Raw genomic sequence first — 15,933 nt, forward strand, 5'->3', positions numbered from 1 at the left:
CTCCACGGGAAGTCTCAAAACATTTGTCCTACTGTGGGCTATCACATACATTGACCCAGACTTTCTTGGAGAAGAAATTCTGAAGAAGCAAAAGCAACTCAAAACCCCCACTTCCCGCAGAAGAAAAACGTGGGCAAGGAGATGTAGAAGGGCAGCGGCCAAAGTCTGCGGGTTCCTGCAGGGGCCAGGGGAGGGGCGAGCCCTATAGAAAACTTGAACAGAGAGCGCTTTGGTCACCAGCTAGCCCGGGAAGGCAAGCCCCAGTCGGGCGGAACGTAGCTGGCTGCGGGGAGCAGCGGCGGAGGGAGGCGAGCGCCTCCACAGAGGACTTCCAGCGGGCCAAGGACAGGGAGGGGGCGGGCAGGGAAGCGGCCCGCCCTTCGTCCTGCCCTTAGCCCTTGGTCCTGCCCTTCGCCCTACTCTCTGTCACCTCCGCTGGAAGGAGTGGAACCCAGACTTGCTGGTCTGAGCCATGCACAAGGCGGGGCTGCTAGACCTCTGTGTCCGGGCTTGGAATTCGGTGCGGATGGCCAGCTCCGGGATGACCCGCCGGGACCCGCTCGCGAATAAGGTGGCCCTGGTAACCGCCTCCACCGACGGGTGAGTGCTCCGGCGGGAGTTTCTGAGGCCCTGGCTGCCTGGAAACAGGCACTGGCCTCTCATCCTCGGCCTCCGGTGCCCCTGTTCTCAGACCTCACACGCGGCCAAAATCTGACCCTGGAAAAAAGCAGCCGCGTGGTCCGCCTGAAGCCCCTCCGAATCCCCTGGCCCTGGACCCTCCCTTGCCAGGTTCGCGTCCCTGCTGCCTCTGGCACAACTGTATCACCTCTGTGCAGCCCCATCTTTCTGGTCCCGGCAGTGTTCTGGGCTGCCCCAGTCAACCAGCTCCACCTAGTGTCCGGGAAAACCAGAAACTAGAAATCCAAGGGAATCTGGATTTCAAAATCCTATCCCAAGGCCTCCAGCTTTATGAAAATGTACCAGACACTCTATTTGGGCACGAGAAAGTCTCCCGGGACCTCCCCCCCTTACCTAGATGGGACACAAGAGCCATGTGTCAAGATTTTTGTTTAGGTCGGTACATCTGGGCCTACCTTGTCCAGCCTGTTCCTCACCCACCACTCTTGTCTGTCTTGGTTCTCATTTCTACAGCACTTTGCTAGATGCCAGCTCTCCACAAAACTAAAATACAAACGTAGGTAAAATGCTAACGACTGACAAGTGCAGAATGTGTAACTCTTCCTCCAAAGGAAATATTTACATTTCTGACCAGAGACCATCTTTTCACAAAATAGATGTTCCCAAAAAGTAACTAAGGATAGAATTTTGAGAATGTTGTAGACTAGTAAGAAAGAAACCTGGGGGCAAAGCTGTTCTGAGTGAGACCCTCAAATCATGGAAGTGGCTGCTGCACACCCAGCTCATTTCTTACCTCTCAGTCCCAACAGGGGATGAAGCCTGTCACCCATGGTGGGAACTGTAGAAAGTGATGTAAGTTCTTGGGAACTGAGGCTGTGGTCCAGGTCATAAGAAAAAGTAAATGAGTGCCAAAAATGGCCGTGCCATTAAGCCTGTTTTACACATAGAAGAGACACGTGGAGATCATATAGAGAAAGAGCCAGAATTCAAACCCGAGCAGTCTTCAGAGCCCATGCTGTCCACCTCTTCCCCTGCACAGGCCTTGACAGTCTTTGTCTCTTTCTGCTCACAGGATCGGCTTTGCCATTGCCCGGCGTTTGGCCCAGGACGGGGCCCACGTGGTCGTCAGCAGCCGGAAGCAGCAGAATGTGGACCAGGCGGTGGCCAGGCTGCAGGGGGAAGGGCTGAGCGTGACGGGCACCGTGTGCCATGTGGGGAAGGCGGAGGACCGGGAGCGGCTGGTGGCTACCGTGAGCTGCAGGGAAATAGGCACAGAGCTAGAAAGTGGAAAAGGGAGCCAGCCTGATCCTCCTTCCCTGCTTTCCTGGATAGCAGCACATTTTTACTGTGTGCCTTTCTGTTATGTTCATAAACTAACTTCAGAGAATCATCCCATCTCAGTCAGAGAATTTTAAAACATTCTAATGCTTCAACCCTGCATCATCCCTTGAGTACCCCAAAGAAACAGTTGGTACTGGTTCTCTAGTAATTTTCCATCTAATTGGACAGATGAGAAGGGTAAATACAATCACAAAATAGATGTTCCCACCCATGAGCTAATAAACAATCCCCTATTCTTCAGCTTATAGAGTCAAGTCCCTGGGAACCTCAGGAAGCAGCCCACCATGTTTCAGCCACTTATTATGTGCCATTTCCTGTGTTCAGAGCCTTACACAGGTTGTCTCTAGGCCTGACAACAACCCAAGCAAGGCAAGGACTATTCTCTCAGTCTGCAGAGACTGGCTCAGATAGCTGGAGCTACTTCCTAAGGTCCCACAGCCAGTAAGGAAAGAGCCGTGATTCAACCCAGACCTCCCAAGCTCCCTTCCTTTATTGGCTGGCTATGGACTACCAGGTCCTGGACTTTAGTCTCAAAGAAAGTATATAAGTCAATGTCACAGTTAGTAGTGGACACCAGCCTTGCCGCTGCTGAAGAAAATATGAACCATCCAACAAAGGAAGCTCCTCTTCCCTTGAGGCTCAGGACACACTTTATTCCCCAGAGTGGAAGGGAGAATCTACCCAAAAATGGAGAGTACGGGATTGTGCTAACAGATTGGAAGGTTGGCAGAAATAATTTGCATAATCTTCTTAGAAGAGGAGGATCTTAACAATAGTAGACGGTAGTGTGGTAGACTGTATAGGGTAATTCCGTTTTTAAGGAACTGTCTGGCAAATGCTCAGATGTGCATTGGAAAGAACCAAATGTGAGTCCAAGAGAGTCACAAATATGAGTCCAAAAAAGCCTGGCCTAGGCTGGTGAACACAGCCTAAGATTGGGGACTTGATCCTGATAGTGGAAAGAGCTGTTTGGGAGTCTGGGTCAATTAGCACTAACTATATGACATGTAAGTAGCAATTTAATGTCAAAATCCTGCTGGAAAAACATCCTGTGACCCCCACTAGGTTCACTTAACAAGGCCTACAGGCCTAGCCCAGAAGTGGTACTTGAGCTAATTTTTAGGAATTATTTATTATTAGGAATAAATGTGAATGGACAGATGGAATAGAGATGAGGTTCCAGATAACTCCGCAAAATGAGCAGACAGCCAAGAAGGAACTGAAGGAAAGAGAGGAGCGCTGTCAGTCCACAGTGGAGAGCACAGGCTTAGAAGTACTGCTAGGAAAGGGGCTGCATTGGAAAGATAGAGGCCATGGGCCTCCATATCCTTTTTTTCTTTTTCTTTTTTGAGACAGAGTTTCACTCTTGTTGCCCAGGCTAGAGTGCTATGGCACAATCTTAGCTCACTGCAACCTCAGCCTCCAGGTTCAAGCAATCCTCATGCCTCAGCTTCCCAAGTAGCTAGGATTACAGGCATCCACCACCACGTCCAGCTAATTTTTGTATTTTAGTAGAGATGGGGTTTCACAATATTGGCCAGGCTGGTCTTGAACTCCTCACCTCAGGTGATCCGCCCCCTCGGCCTCCCAAAGTGCTGGGATTACAGGCATGAGCCACCGCACCCGGCAATAGCTTCTTAAAAGGATATGTTAAGGACCTTAAAAGGATATGTTTAGACATCCTTATAGCAAATAAGAAGCCATGTGAGGTTTTGAGCAAGAGAAAGATGGTTATTAAGAAAGATAATCTGGCTCTGGTAGGAAGGATATACAAAGAAGACACTGAATCCAGGGTATCAGTGAGGAAGCTGTTGCTGTCATCCAGGTTTAGAGCAGTGGTGGTGGGACCGGAACAGATGTGCCCAAGAGACATTTAGTGGGAACGGACCAAGATTTTCCAACCACATGTCAAAAAGTGGGAAACACGAGCGAAGTCAAAAATGACTCTCAGGTAGTTTGTGTGACCATTGTCAGAGAGGAGAATGATAGAATACTTGTCAGCTATTTGAAATGTCTTCTGCCAATTGCCACATGTTACCCTGCAATGAGAAAAGCCACTGCCCTGAGAATGGTTACTACCCAGTGGCCTCCTCATCTGCACCACAAAGCTTCTAAGTGTGTGGTAAGCGGAAACCAGATTAGCTGCCTATCTGCTTGATTATATTTTTTCTTAAAAATGTATAACTATCAGAACACAGAGCAAACAGCTCCTAACCGCTTTAGTGTAGTGATCACACAATTTAGAACAAGACTTAGATACTTTTTTTTTTTCCAAAGACAAGGCCTCACTCTGTTTCCCAGGCTGGAGTGCAGTGGCATGATCATAGCTCACTGTAACCTCCAACCCCTGAACTCAAGCAATCCTGCCACCTCAGCATCCCAAGTGGCTAGGACTACAGGCATGAGGTATACTGCAGAGTAGAAAATGTCTCCAGGTGATTCTAGAGCAATCCACTGTCCTCACCCAGCCCAAAAACATGTGAACTCAGCACAGCGCACATCACTTATTAACTTACTCTGCACCTCCCTGGTAACAAGTCCATTGGTGAGAGACAAAACCAAGGCAGGTGACTGGGCTTTATGCCAAAATTTAAAGGGTGCAGGAAAGTATTAATACTGGTTTTAAAAGATTATATGACTGTAAATTTTATTAGATTTACACATTGACAGCCCAGGCATTCCTTCAACCATCTAGAAACAACTGAGTTTAGCACCTAGTTAACAAGAATAATTAGTTAAAACGGGAAGCTAGCAGATGGTGTACATTGTTAGTAACACCCCTCTGTGTGCCAAGTCTGAAGCACAAAGTTGACCAAGGGCCCATGTACTGCTGCTTGCCCAAGGCATCAAAATTGCCAGTTCCGGGCAAATGTAAAGTATGGTTTCAGGGTCACTTTGTACTGAAAACTCTTGTTGGCAGATTCTGCTTGGCCATTCATTACTCTAGCACACACCTCACTACCTACTTATAACTGATTAAGGAGGTGAGATGTTGCCTTTCTTGGCTTTCTCAGTTTAAATGTCAGTTTCTACCTTGAATCTTTCATGCCTTCAGGTCAAAAGAGAGAGACAGAGACAGGGAAAATGACATCATAACTAAATATGGAATTGCTTTAAATTCAGGCTGGTATCTTCTCCCATCATGGCTCTCCTGGGCAGTCAGTTTCCTAATGACCCCAACTCACTTTCAGAGGGCTCTTATGAATTAGCAGTGTGCTACAGAATGGGAGACTGACCTCAGTTCATCCACTGCTAACTAGCTTTGTGCCCTGAGCAAATCACTTTCCCAAACACAGAATAAGCAGGCTTCCTGTTCTTAGCTACCCTCAGTGTGTCACTACTGAACTATATGATCTTGAGAAAATTCCCAGAACCTGTTTCATCATCTCCACCTTAAGGACATTGGAATAGATGATCTCAAAGGCCCCTCCAGGGTAACTTTCTTCAGCTCTATTTAAGCCCGTTTTTCCATTCAGGTAAGTGTGGACAGATTGACTTTGAGATAAGGGTAACTTATTCAAGGAGAACTGGACAGTAAGCACTTGGAGAAATGGGGGTGGAACTCACTGTGAAAGGAAGAGGAGGGGTCTAGAAATAGATTTTGAGGTGAGACTTGAAATCATGAGAATGAAGGAGCGTCCCAAAGGGCAAGTGTAAAGAAAAGCGCAAAGGGTCAGAGACAGCCTTAGAAGAATAGGAGGTGGGAAGAAAAGACTGTAAAAAAATATAAGACAAACTTCCTGGTGGCTCGCACCTGTAACAATTTCGGATACTGAGGCAGGTGAATGGCTTGAGCTCAGGAGTTCCAGACCAGCCTCGGCAACAGGGCAAGACCCTGTCTCTACAAAAAATACAAAAATTGGCGGGGTGTGGTGGCAAGTACTTATACTCCCGACTACTTTGGGGACTGAGGCAAGAGGATGGCTTGAACCCAGTAGATCAAGGCTGCAGTGAGCTGAGATCATGCCACTGTACTCCAGCCTGGGTGACAGAGCAAGACTCCGTCTAAAAAAGAAAGAAGGAAGCCAACCTTAAATGGTTAGCAGCAGATCTTAGGGTAGTTTTCAAAAAAAAAAAAAAAGATGTTTTAGGAAAGAGAACTTATTTTGATGATAGTTCCTAAGAAGGAAGGTTTTGTTGTCATTGTTTTTTTTTTTTTTTAATATAAAGACAAGGTCTCGCTATGTGGCTCTAGCTTCCCTCAAACTCCTCAGCTCAAGTGATCCGCCCACCTTGGCCTCCCAAAGTGCCATGATTACAGGCGTGACCCACAGGGCATAACTCAAAAGAAAGTTTTTATCAACATGGGTAAATGCACCTCCCTTACTTACTGCAGCCCTGGTCCAGACCTCACCCCCTCTCTCTAGGCTGTGAAGCTTCATGGAGGTATCGATATCCTAGTCTCCAATGCTGCTGTCAACCCTTTCTTTGGAAGCCTAATGGATATCACCGAGGAGGTGTGGGACAAGGTGAGAGGGGATTAAATCAGCAGGGGGCGGGCCTCAGAACACATTCAGTACAAACTCCATCTGCTTTTAGAATGTGTTTGTCAAGGGCAGTGTAAATGTGAGGACTCTTTGCCATGTGCCACACACGTGGAGCACACCTGGTAAAGGGCGGGGGGGGGGGTAGCTCTATCCCTGCCCTTCTTATTCATTTCTGCTACTCCTAGTTCTGACTGCTCGTATTTGCTCTTCACTCTCTGTAGTCTACTCCCCTCCCCAGGCTTCTTCCCCAGTATGCTCTTCTATGTGGCTGATTTCCACCAGAGACATAGCAGCTAATATGCCAACAACTACAACACTTAAATTTACACACCCACCTGTCCCCTTTCAGTGGACAAAAAGTAATCTTTTTTATTAGTTGGGAAATATTAAATGCTGCTAGTTATTTAAAATACTGATTCTGGTGAAATGAGCAGTTGCCACTTTATAACATACACCCTTTAAAAATAAAAAATAAAAACCCGTACTAGTTTCTTCTTAGCTGCAATGTCAAGAAAATCTGAGATCCGGATGTCTAAATTCAAGTGGTAGAATATTGGGTTTTATGTGAAAATGTATAATTACATTATATTCATAATATATTTCACACATATTTAATTACAAAGTTTTAATTAAAATATTTGTTTTTGTTTATTAAGGTTAATATTCCCACATGATTTGGAAATGCTAATTTTTTATGATTTCTCATGGTTTTGCTTTTTACTCTGATGTTGTATTAGTCTGTTCTGTGTTGCTATAAAGGAATACCTGAGCTGGGCAATTCATAAAGAAAAGAAGTTTGTTTTGGCTTACAATACTGCAGACTGTACAAGAAGCATGGTGCCAGTATCTGCTTCTGATGAGGCCTCAGGAAGCTTACAATCATGGCAGAAGGAAAAAGGGAGCAGGGTGTCACATGGCAAGAGAGGAAGCAAGAGAGAGAAACCAGTCTGTTTTAAACAAGTAGTCCTGGCATGAACTAATAGAGTGAGAACTCACTCATTGCCACAGGCAGGGCACCAAGCCATTCATAAGGGATCCACCCCCGTGACCCAAACACCTCACACCAGGTCCCACCTTGAACATTGGTGATCACATTTCAACATGGGACTTACAGGGCACAAACATACCAACTATATCAGATGTCATCAAAAATTTCTCAACACTAAAGTATCAGGTTGTGAAAATACTGTGATTTATTTACTAGTGTTTCATACACATAAAGACCAAAGTGCCAAAATGTTCTTCAGTGAGCTAGTTTTTGATTCTAGATGAGCTAGTTTGAGCGAAGCCTGGGCAACACAACGAGACCTTTTGTCTATATTAAAAACAACAACAGGGCCGGGCGCGGTGGCTCAAGCCTGTAATCCCAGCACTTTGGGAGGCCGAGACGGGCGGATCACGAGGTCAGGAGATCGAGACCATCCTGGCTAACACAGTGAAACCCCATCTCTACTAAAAAATACAAAAAACTAGCCGGGCGAGGTGGCAGGTGCCTGTAGTCCCAGCTACTCGGGGGGGGGGGGGGGGGGGGGGGGCTGAGGCAGGAGAATGGCGTAGACCCGGGAGGCGGAGCTTGCAGTGAGCTGAGATCCGGCCATAGCACTCCAGCCTGGGCGACAGAGCGAGACTCCGTCTCCAAAAAAAAAAAAAAAAAAAAACAACAACAACAACAACAATGACAACAAAACCTTCCTTCTTAGGAATTATCATCAAAATGACTTCTCTTTCTTAAACCATCTTTTCTTCAAAACTACCCAAAGATTTGCTGCTAACCATTTAAGGTTGGCTTCTTTCTTTCCTTTCTTAGACAGTCTTGCCCTGTCTTTTTTGCCTTTTTCTTTTCTTTTTTTTTTTTTCATTTCTTTTTTCCTTGCTGTGTCACCAAGGCTGGAGTGCTATAGTGCGATCTCAGCTCACTGCAACCTCTGCCTCCCAGGTTCAACCTCAGCTCCTGAAGTACCCTGGACTACAGGCATGTGCCACCACACCAGGCTAATTTTTTGTATTTTTATTAGAGATGGGGTTTCACTGTGTTGCCCAGGCTGGTCTCAAATTCCTGGCCTCAACAGATCCCCCCACCTTGGCCTCCCAAAGTATTGGGATTACAGGCACGAGCCACCGCACCCAGCCAGATTCTTATACTCTTTAAAATAGAGGAACATCTTTCGTGAACAGTCTGAATAGAGACCATATGAAAGTCAGTTTTACACTAAGTACAGGCACACCTCGGAGATATTGTGGGTCTGGTTCCAGGCACCACAATAAATTCAATATTATAATAAAGCCAGTCACATGAATTTTTTGGTTTCCCAGTGCATATAAAAGTTATGTTTACACTATAATGGTCATCTAATGGTAGTCTATTAAATGAGCAGTAGTATTATCTCTTAAAATATATGTATGTATCTAAAGTTTAAAATAGTTTATTGCTAAAAAATGCTAACAATCATCTGAGACTTCAGAAGCTGTAATCTTTTTGCTGGTGGAGGGTCTTGTCTCCACATTGATGGTGGCTGACTTAGGGTGGTGTTCCTGAAGGCTGGGGTGGCTGTGGCAATCTCTTCAAATAAGCCAGCAGTGAAGTTTGCCACATCAGTTGATTCTTCCTTTCACAAAAGATTTCTCTGTAGCATGCAATGCTGTTTCATAGCATTTACCCACAGTAGAGCTTCTTTCAAAATTGGAGTCAATCCTATCAAACTCTGCCACTGCTTAATCAACTAAGTTCATGTAATATTCTAAATCTCGTGTTGTGATTTCAACAATGTTCGTGGCATCTTCACCAGAAATAGATTCCATCGAAGAAACCACTTTCTTTGCTTATCCATAAGAAGCCACTCCTCAGCCGTTTACATTTTGTCGTGAGATTGCAGCAATGCAGTCCCATCTTCAGGCTCTACTTCTGGATCTCTTGCTATTTCCACCACATCTGCAGTTCCTTACTCTGATGCAGTCTTGAACCCCTCCACGTCATCCATGAGGGTTGGAATCAACTTTTTCCAGACTCCTGTTAATGTAGATATTTTGACCTCCTCCCATGAATCACAAATATTCTTAATGGCATCTAGAATGGTGAATCCTTTTCAGAAAGTGTCAGTTAACTTTGCTGTGATCCATCAGAGGAATCACTATCTATGGCAGTTACAGCCTTACAAAATGTATTTCTTAAATAATAAGACTTGCAAGTCAGAGGTACCCCCTGATCCATGGACTACAGAATGGACGTTGTGTTAGCAGGCATAAAAACAACATTAATCTCCTTGTACATCTCCATCAGAGTTTTTGACTGACCAGTTGCATTGTCAATGAGCAGTAATAGTTTGAAAGGAATCTTTTTCTGAGCAGTAGCTATCAACAGTGAGCTTTAAATGTTCAGTTAACCATGCTATAAACAAATGTACTCTTATTCAGGCTTTGTTTTCCATTTATAGAGCATGGGCAGAGTAGATTTAGCATAAATCTTGAGAGCCATAGAATTTTCAGAATGGTAAATGAGCATTGGCTTCAACTTAAAGTCACTGGCTGCATTAGACCCTAACAAGAGAATAAGCCTGTCCTTTGAAGTTTTGAAGCCAGGCGTTGACTTCTCCTCTCTAGCCATTAAAGCCCTACAGGGCACCTTCTTCCACTAGAAGGTTGTTTCATCTACAGGAAAACCTATTGTTTGGTGTAGCCACCTTCATCACTGATCTTAGCTAGATCTTCTGGATAACTTGCTGCAGCTTCTACATCAGCACTTGCTGCTTCACCTTGCACTTTTATGTTACAGAGATGGCGTCTTAAACCTCATGAACCAACCTCTGCTAGCTTCCAACTTTTCTTCTGGAGCTTCCTCACCTCTCTCAGCCTTCAAAGAATTAAAAAGTTAGGGCCTTTTTCTGATTAGGCTTTGGCTTAAGGGAATGTTGTGGCTAGTTTGATCTTCTATCCAGAACACTAGAACTTTCTCTCTATATTAACAATAAAGCTGTTTTGCTTTCTTATCATTTATGTGTTCACAGAAGTAGCACTTTTAATTTCCTTCAAGAATTTTTCCTTTGCACTCACAATTTGGCTAACTGGTGCACATGGCCTAGCTTTCAGCCTGCCTCAGCTTTCAACATGCCTTCCTCACTAAGCTCAATTATTTCTAGCCTTTGATTTAAAGTGCAAGATGTGTGACTCTTCCTTTCACTTGAACACTTAGAGGCCATTATATGGTTATTAATTGGTCTAATTTCAATATAAATGTGTCTCAGGGAATATGGAGGCCTACAGAGAGGAAGAGAGATGGGAGAAGGGCAGAGCAGTCAGAACGTACAACATTTATCGATTAAGTTCACCTTCTTTTCTGGGTGTGGTTTGTGGTATCCCAAAACAATTATAATAAAAACATGAAAGATCACTGACCACAGATCACCATAACAGATATAATAATAATGAAAAAGTCTGAAATATTCCAAGAATTACTGAAATGTGACCCAGAGACAAAGTCAGCACATGCAATTGGAAAAATGACTCCAATTAGCGCAGGGTTGCCATGAAACTTCAATTTGTAAAAAAAAAAGAAAACACACAGTATCTGCAAAGCATAATAAAATGAGATGTGTCTATAAATTTTCTTTTATATATCTTTTAAACTATCACAGTACATCAAATGCAAACATAATGGCTGATCCTTGATTGAGCTCTGGACTTTAAAAAACACAACACACATTTGGGGGACAAATGAGGCCAATATATTAGATAGCATTATCATCATTGTCAGACTCTTGGTTGTGATAACAGATTATGGTTGTGTAAAAGAACATCGTTACTCTCTGGAAATGTATGATAAGTATTTAGGGATAGAGCATTGTAATATCTGCAACTGAGTTTACTTATTTTATTTTATTTATGTATTTATTTTTGTGATGGAGCCTCACACTATTCCCCAGGTTGGAGTGCAGTGGTGCTATCTCAGCTCACTGCAACCTCCACCTCCTGGGTTCCAGCTATTCTGCCGTCTCATCCTCCTGAGTAGCTGGGACTACAGGCACACGCTACCACATCCGGCTAATTCTTGTATTTTTAGTACAGACGAAGTTTGCCATGTTGCCCAGGCTGGTCTCAAACTCCTGACCTCAAAGTGGTCCACCCACCTTGGCCTCCCGAAGCGCAGGGATTACAGGCATGAGCCACCATGACCAGCCCTGAGTTTCTTTTTTTTAATTTACATTTTTATTTTTTTATTTGTGTTCTTAGTAATTTTTCATTTTATTATATAAAATCTTACAGAAAACTTGCAACTGAGTTTCAGTGGTTCATTTAAAAAACTGTACAGATCTACAGAGAGGACAAATGGAACACAATGTGAACAATTGGTGAATCTAAGTGAACGATCTCCAGATATTCGTTGTATTTCTATTACCAATTTTTCTGTAAGACTGAAATATTTTAATATAAGCAGTTGTCTAGAACAATGTAACACATTTGTTTTACATTATGGATGTGGGGATTCTGATTATAGCCTGTCCCCCAGCTTCCCCAGAAGGTGCCTCCTCATGATCCCACTTTCTAATCAGGTCTAGCCAGGCAGTCCATCCTAGAGGGCCAAGAGCATCTCACTCCTTAAGCACAGAAGCCAGAGAAGTGCTAGAACAACCCCAGGTATCCAAGGTCAGGCCACATTTTCCCTGAGAACCATGGCCCACTCTAGGGCAAGTCCAGGAGGCTGACAATTGCAGACTTTCCCTACTTTGAAGAAACGCAGAAAACGCAGCTCAAATCCAAAGGAGCCCTGAGGATTTAGGCCCCTTCTGGGCCACATCATACTTGGCTGGTGACGAAACAAGATGAACCAGGCTCCATTTTTTCTCACCTGAACCTAATGTATCATTATCTAGCTGAGCAGCTGGTGAGAGCTACTTCTCCCTGAACCTCAGTTTCTTCATGTGCAAGATGCAGCTGAATCATCCTAAGATCTTCGTCAGCTCTGACAAACATCCTAGGAACCCACTCTAACTCCTCATTGCCATGCCTCCTCCAGTGCTCTTCACTCATGCTGTTTCCCCTTCTTCTCTTGGCTTCAGACTCTGGACATTAATGTGAAGGCCCCAGCCCTGATGACAAAGGCAGTGGTGCCAGAAATGGAGAAACGAGGGTACAGAGAGTGAGGGAGAGCCTGGGTGAGATGGGACCCCACACGGGCTGAGGGCAGTGGTCCACGCTGGGAAGACCGTCAGCTCTCTTCTTTTTCCAGAGGCGGCTCAGTGGTGACAGTGGCCTCCATAGCAGCCTTCAGTCCATCTCCTGTAAGAACCCTTTTGACTGCCCCTTCCATCCCATCCTGTACATCTTTCCACCCCAACTGTTACCCAAAGAAGTTTGTGTCCCCTTTTAGAATCACACCACCAAGTCCCTGCCCACAAAATAGATGCCTTGCCTCCACAAACCATAACCTAAGGGAGGTTTAGCCACAAGACAGTTTCCTAACTGTGCCCCTCCATTACAGGAGATCCCTATTGAGCACTGCCCTTTATGTCTAGTTATTAGAACCCAGAGTGACCTGGAAATTATGAGTCTAACCCATTGTTTTCTATCTCCAGGGCTTCACTCCTTACAATGTCAGTAAAACAGCTTTGCTGGGCCTCACCAAGACCCTGGCCATAGAGCTGGCCCCAAGGAACATTAGGGTGAACTGCCTAGCACCTGGACTTATCAAGACCAGCTTCAGCAGGATGGTGAGGAAGGAGAGCTCTGCATCCCACTGGAACCCCTTAAAAGGCATCCATCTTCTTGGACGGGGAAGCCCAGTACCTGATTCCTGAACTCTCAACCACTCCGTTCTCCTTCCCTTGGCTTTTCCATATTCCCTCTCTGTACCAGCTGCCCTTTCCAAGCCAGACTCCAGTCACACCATTCCTAAGGCATAGGGTGGAGACTGAGGTATTCAGACTCTACTCACACTGCTTCCTCTCTCCTTCCATGGATGAGAATTGGAGAGATGCAGCAAAATGCATCACTAGAACCTGAAACAAATGAAACACATGAGGGCAGTGGGGAGAGCTGGAAGCTAGAAAAAAAAAAATAGGAAGTGAAAGAGGGAAGTCTCTCCATCCTTACTTTCTGTTGCCATGAGGACGGGCAGTTTCTTTCTTTTTTGTTCCTCACTTTCCTCTTCTTAAACATAAAGAGATTTCCCTTCTTCCTGCAGTTCTGGATGGACAAGGAAAAAGAGGAAAGAATGAAAGAAACCCTGAAGATAAGAAGGTAAAACTATTATGGGATCAAGGGCCCTAAAAGGCATGGGGATGGAAAGGTCTGGTCTCTAGCAGCCCACAGCCCGCTGTCTCAGTCCCACAGATAACACAGGCAGGCTCTCCTCTTCCTCACAGACCACAAATTCATAAACACTAACACTGCAGTGGCCTAAGCAAGAAGTCAGCTTCCCTTTCAAAATGTAAACTCAGAGATATCAGGGTTTCAGGAGTGCAAAGCTCTGGGAGAAGCCCTGAGTCCTCTCTCCATCTGGGGGATTGCCTCCACCTCTGAGCATCCTTGGAGACCAGGGACCAAAACCAAAACCATGCATTTTTAGTTCCCATGAATAATGACACATGTTTACAAAACTCAGGTTGATGATCTACAATCCAAATGAAAAGAATGAAGAGCTTTACTAAGCCCCAAACTCCCCTTGCCTAAGGAGTTACTTTCTTCCCCAGTGAGCTGGGTGAACTGTTCAAGCACCTTTGTTGAGCTCACTTTCCTCTAAGTTCCCCGCCTCTCTTTACCTTCTGGCTTCAGGGCACTATCTACTTCCTCCATCTTGTCCCTCAAGGACAAATGCCAGCAATGCCTAACTCTGTACTGGTCCAGACATCCCAAATTTTCCCAAAGCCATTCTGATGTCAGGCATCAGCTACAGGCCTGGTTTATAAGTCACGGGATTGTCATCCTAGAGCTCCAATGAATGATCCAGCCCATGTAGCTCAATCCTGGATTCACATTAGAATCACCTGTGGAGCTTTTTAAACTGCAGGTGCTCAGGCCCCGCCCACTCCCAGAGATTCTTTTTTAATTGGTCCAAGGTAGGACTTGACCATCTGGGCTTTTGTTTTTGTCTTTTCTTTTTTTGTTTAAGCTTCTCAAATGATTGCAAGATACAGCTAGAATGAAGAACCATTAATTCAGCCCTTCTAGGTTTGAGCTACTCACTCTGCCCACCTCTAGAGCATACTATGGCAGGCAGATTAAGTGTCCCCTAACTATGCAATCGCTGACAAAAAAAGAATTAGCACATTCTCACCAAATGAACCTGACTTTAAGGGACAAGTATAGATTCCTGAAAAGGTCGTCTGTAAGTTGAACCTGTACAAATGGAATCATTTTAAACACACCATTTACTGTCACACAGACTCCCTGATACTTTAGTGTGTGCACATGTGAAACCATTTTTTTTTTGAAGTATGAAATAATTGCTCACCATTTTATCTATATAACTTTGGATCTTGGTGTCCTGAGCTCTCTATAAAACAGTATGTTTCCATAGTATTTGAATATTATGGGTAATGGTTTTTGCAGAGTACAGTATGCTTCTACTAAATTATAACAGCATATCCTCATGGTAACCCTATTTGATAGGCAGAAAGCTTGTACACTGATCCTGAAAAGTCATCTGATAATTCTTGATTAAGCAAACTTCATTCCCTGTGTCCCAGGTGAAGGGGCCAGAACTATTTTATTTTTACTCCCTTCCTTTCTTCCCCTATTCCCCAGGTTAGGCGAGCCAGAGGATTGTGCTGGCATCGTGTCTTTCCTGTGCTCTGAAGATGCCAGCTACATCACTGGGGAGACAGTGGTGGTGGGTGGAGGAACCCCATCCCGCCTCTGAGGACCCGGAGACAGCCCACGGGGCAGTTTTGGGCTTTAGCTCCTGGTGCTGTTTCTGCATTCATAAACTGGCCTTTTCCACCTCTGCTCACCTTACTGTTCACCTCACAAAATGAATTCTGCCCTGTGACAAGATCCAGCCTTCCCTGCCGTCAAGTTGGCGTCTTACTCAGGATTCCTGCTGTTGCTGTGCCCTTGGGTAAAGGCCTCCCCTGAGAACACAGGACAGGCCTGCTAAGGCTGAGTCTACCTTGGCAAAGACCAACAGATATTTTTTGCCCGGGCCACTGGGGAATTTGAGGGGAGATGGGAGAGAAGGAAGCTGGAGTGGAAGGAGCAGAGTTGCAAATTAACAACTTGCAAATGAGGCGCAAATAAAATGCAGATGATTGCGCGGCTTCGAATCTACCTGTTCATTTCTCAGTGTGGGGTGCTTAGCTGAGCAGAGAGCAGAAGTCTGGCCAGGCTGGATCTCTGGATCCCCCAGCCCTCCTCCCTGTCTCCAGGACCTGAGCGTGATGTTCAGGGGTGGAGGTGTCTGCAGAGCTGCCAACTGGAAGGAAGGTGGCACGGGAACTGCCAGGACGCCACGGGAATCCCTGAGGCAGGGCCAGGC

The 15,933-nt window shown here is 45.2% G+C and overlaps 2 protein-coding genes and 1 long non-coding RNA gene across 14 annotated transcripts in view; 1 reads left to right on the forward strand and 2 right to left on the reverse strand.

Annotated features, from left to right (window-relative positions):
• The window catches only part of LOC106999362 (uncharacterized), a 154,871-nt gene that overhangs the window by 131,092 nt on the left and 7,846 nt on the right, over window positions 1–15,933 (reverse strand). For 2 of the 5 annotated variants that reach the window (XM_077940740.1, XM_028851442.2), the window contains exon 2: window positions 13,393–13,643. In XM_077940740.1, coding sequence (XP_077796866.1) covers window positions 13,393–13,643 — 251 coding nt within the window. Of the gene's footprint in view, window positions 133–1,432; window positions 1,572–13,392; window positions 13,644–15,933 lie in introns of those variants that run through there. The other 3 variants (XM_077940739.1, XR_003731535.2, XR_013396133.1) reach the window with 3 other exon arrangements.
• Window positions 18–15,723, forward strand: DHRS4 (dehydrogenase/reductase (SDR family) member 4). Of its 8 annotated transcripts, NM_001194475.3 has the most exon segments (8): window positions 417–600; window positions 1,712–1,889; window positions 6,348–6,449; window positions 12,518–12,588; window positions 12,688–12,739; window positions 13,034–13,168; window positions 13,642–13,697; window positions 15,204–15,723. In NM_001194475.3, coding segments are annotated over 8 exon segments (837 nt in total). In that variant the 5' UTR covers window positions 417–472; the 3' UTR covers window positions 15,319–15,723.
• Window positions 1,696–6,061, reverse strand: LOC144330189 (uncharacterized). The gene is made up of 2 exons (XR_013396136.1): window positions 5,951–6,061; window positions 1,696–4,270 (listed from the first exon to the last, which is right to left on the reverse strand). It is a non-coding gene; the product is annotated as an uncharacterized LOC144330189 (long non-coding RNA).

Source organism: Macaca mulatta, chromosome 7 (assembly GCF_049350105.2).
Source record: "Macaca mulatta isolate MMU2019108-1 chromosome 7, T2T-MMU8v2.0, whole genome shotgun sequence".
NCBI classification, from domain to species: Eukaryota; Metazoa; Chordata; class Mammalia; order Primates; family Cercopithecidae; genus Macaca; species Macaca mulatta.

Excerpts from the sequence above, each read along its gene's own strand:
- DHRS4 (XM_028850478.2), top strand. The coding sequence starts at position 473 with ATGCACAAGGCGGGGCTGCTAGACCTCTGTGTCCGGGCTTGGAATTCG. Across the intron at positions 12,589-12,687 it reads CCAGAAATGGAGAAACGAGG|AGGCGGCTCAGTGGTGACAG; the intron begins GTACAGAGAGTG and ends TTCTTTTTCCAG. Across the intron at positions 12,740-13,033 it reads CAGCCTTCAGTCCATCTCCT|GGCTTCACTCCTTACAATGT; the intron begins GTAAGAACCCTT and ends TTCTATCTCCAG.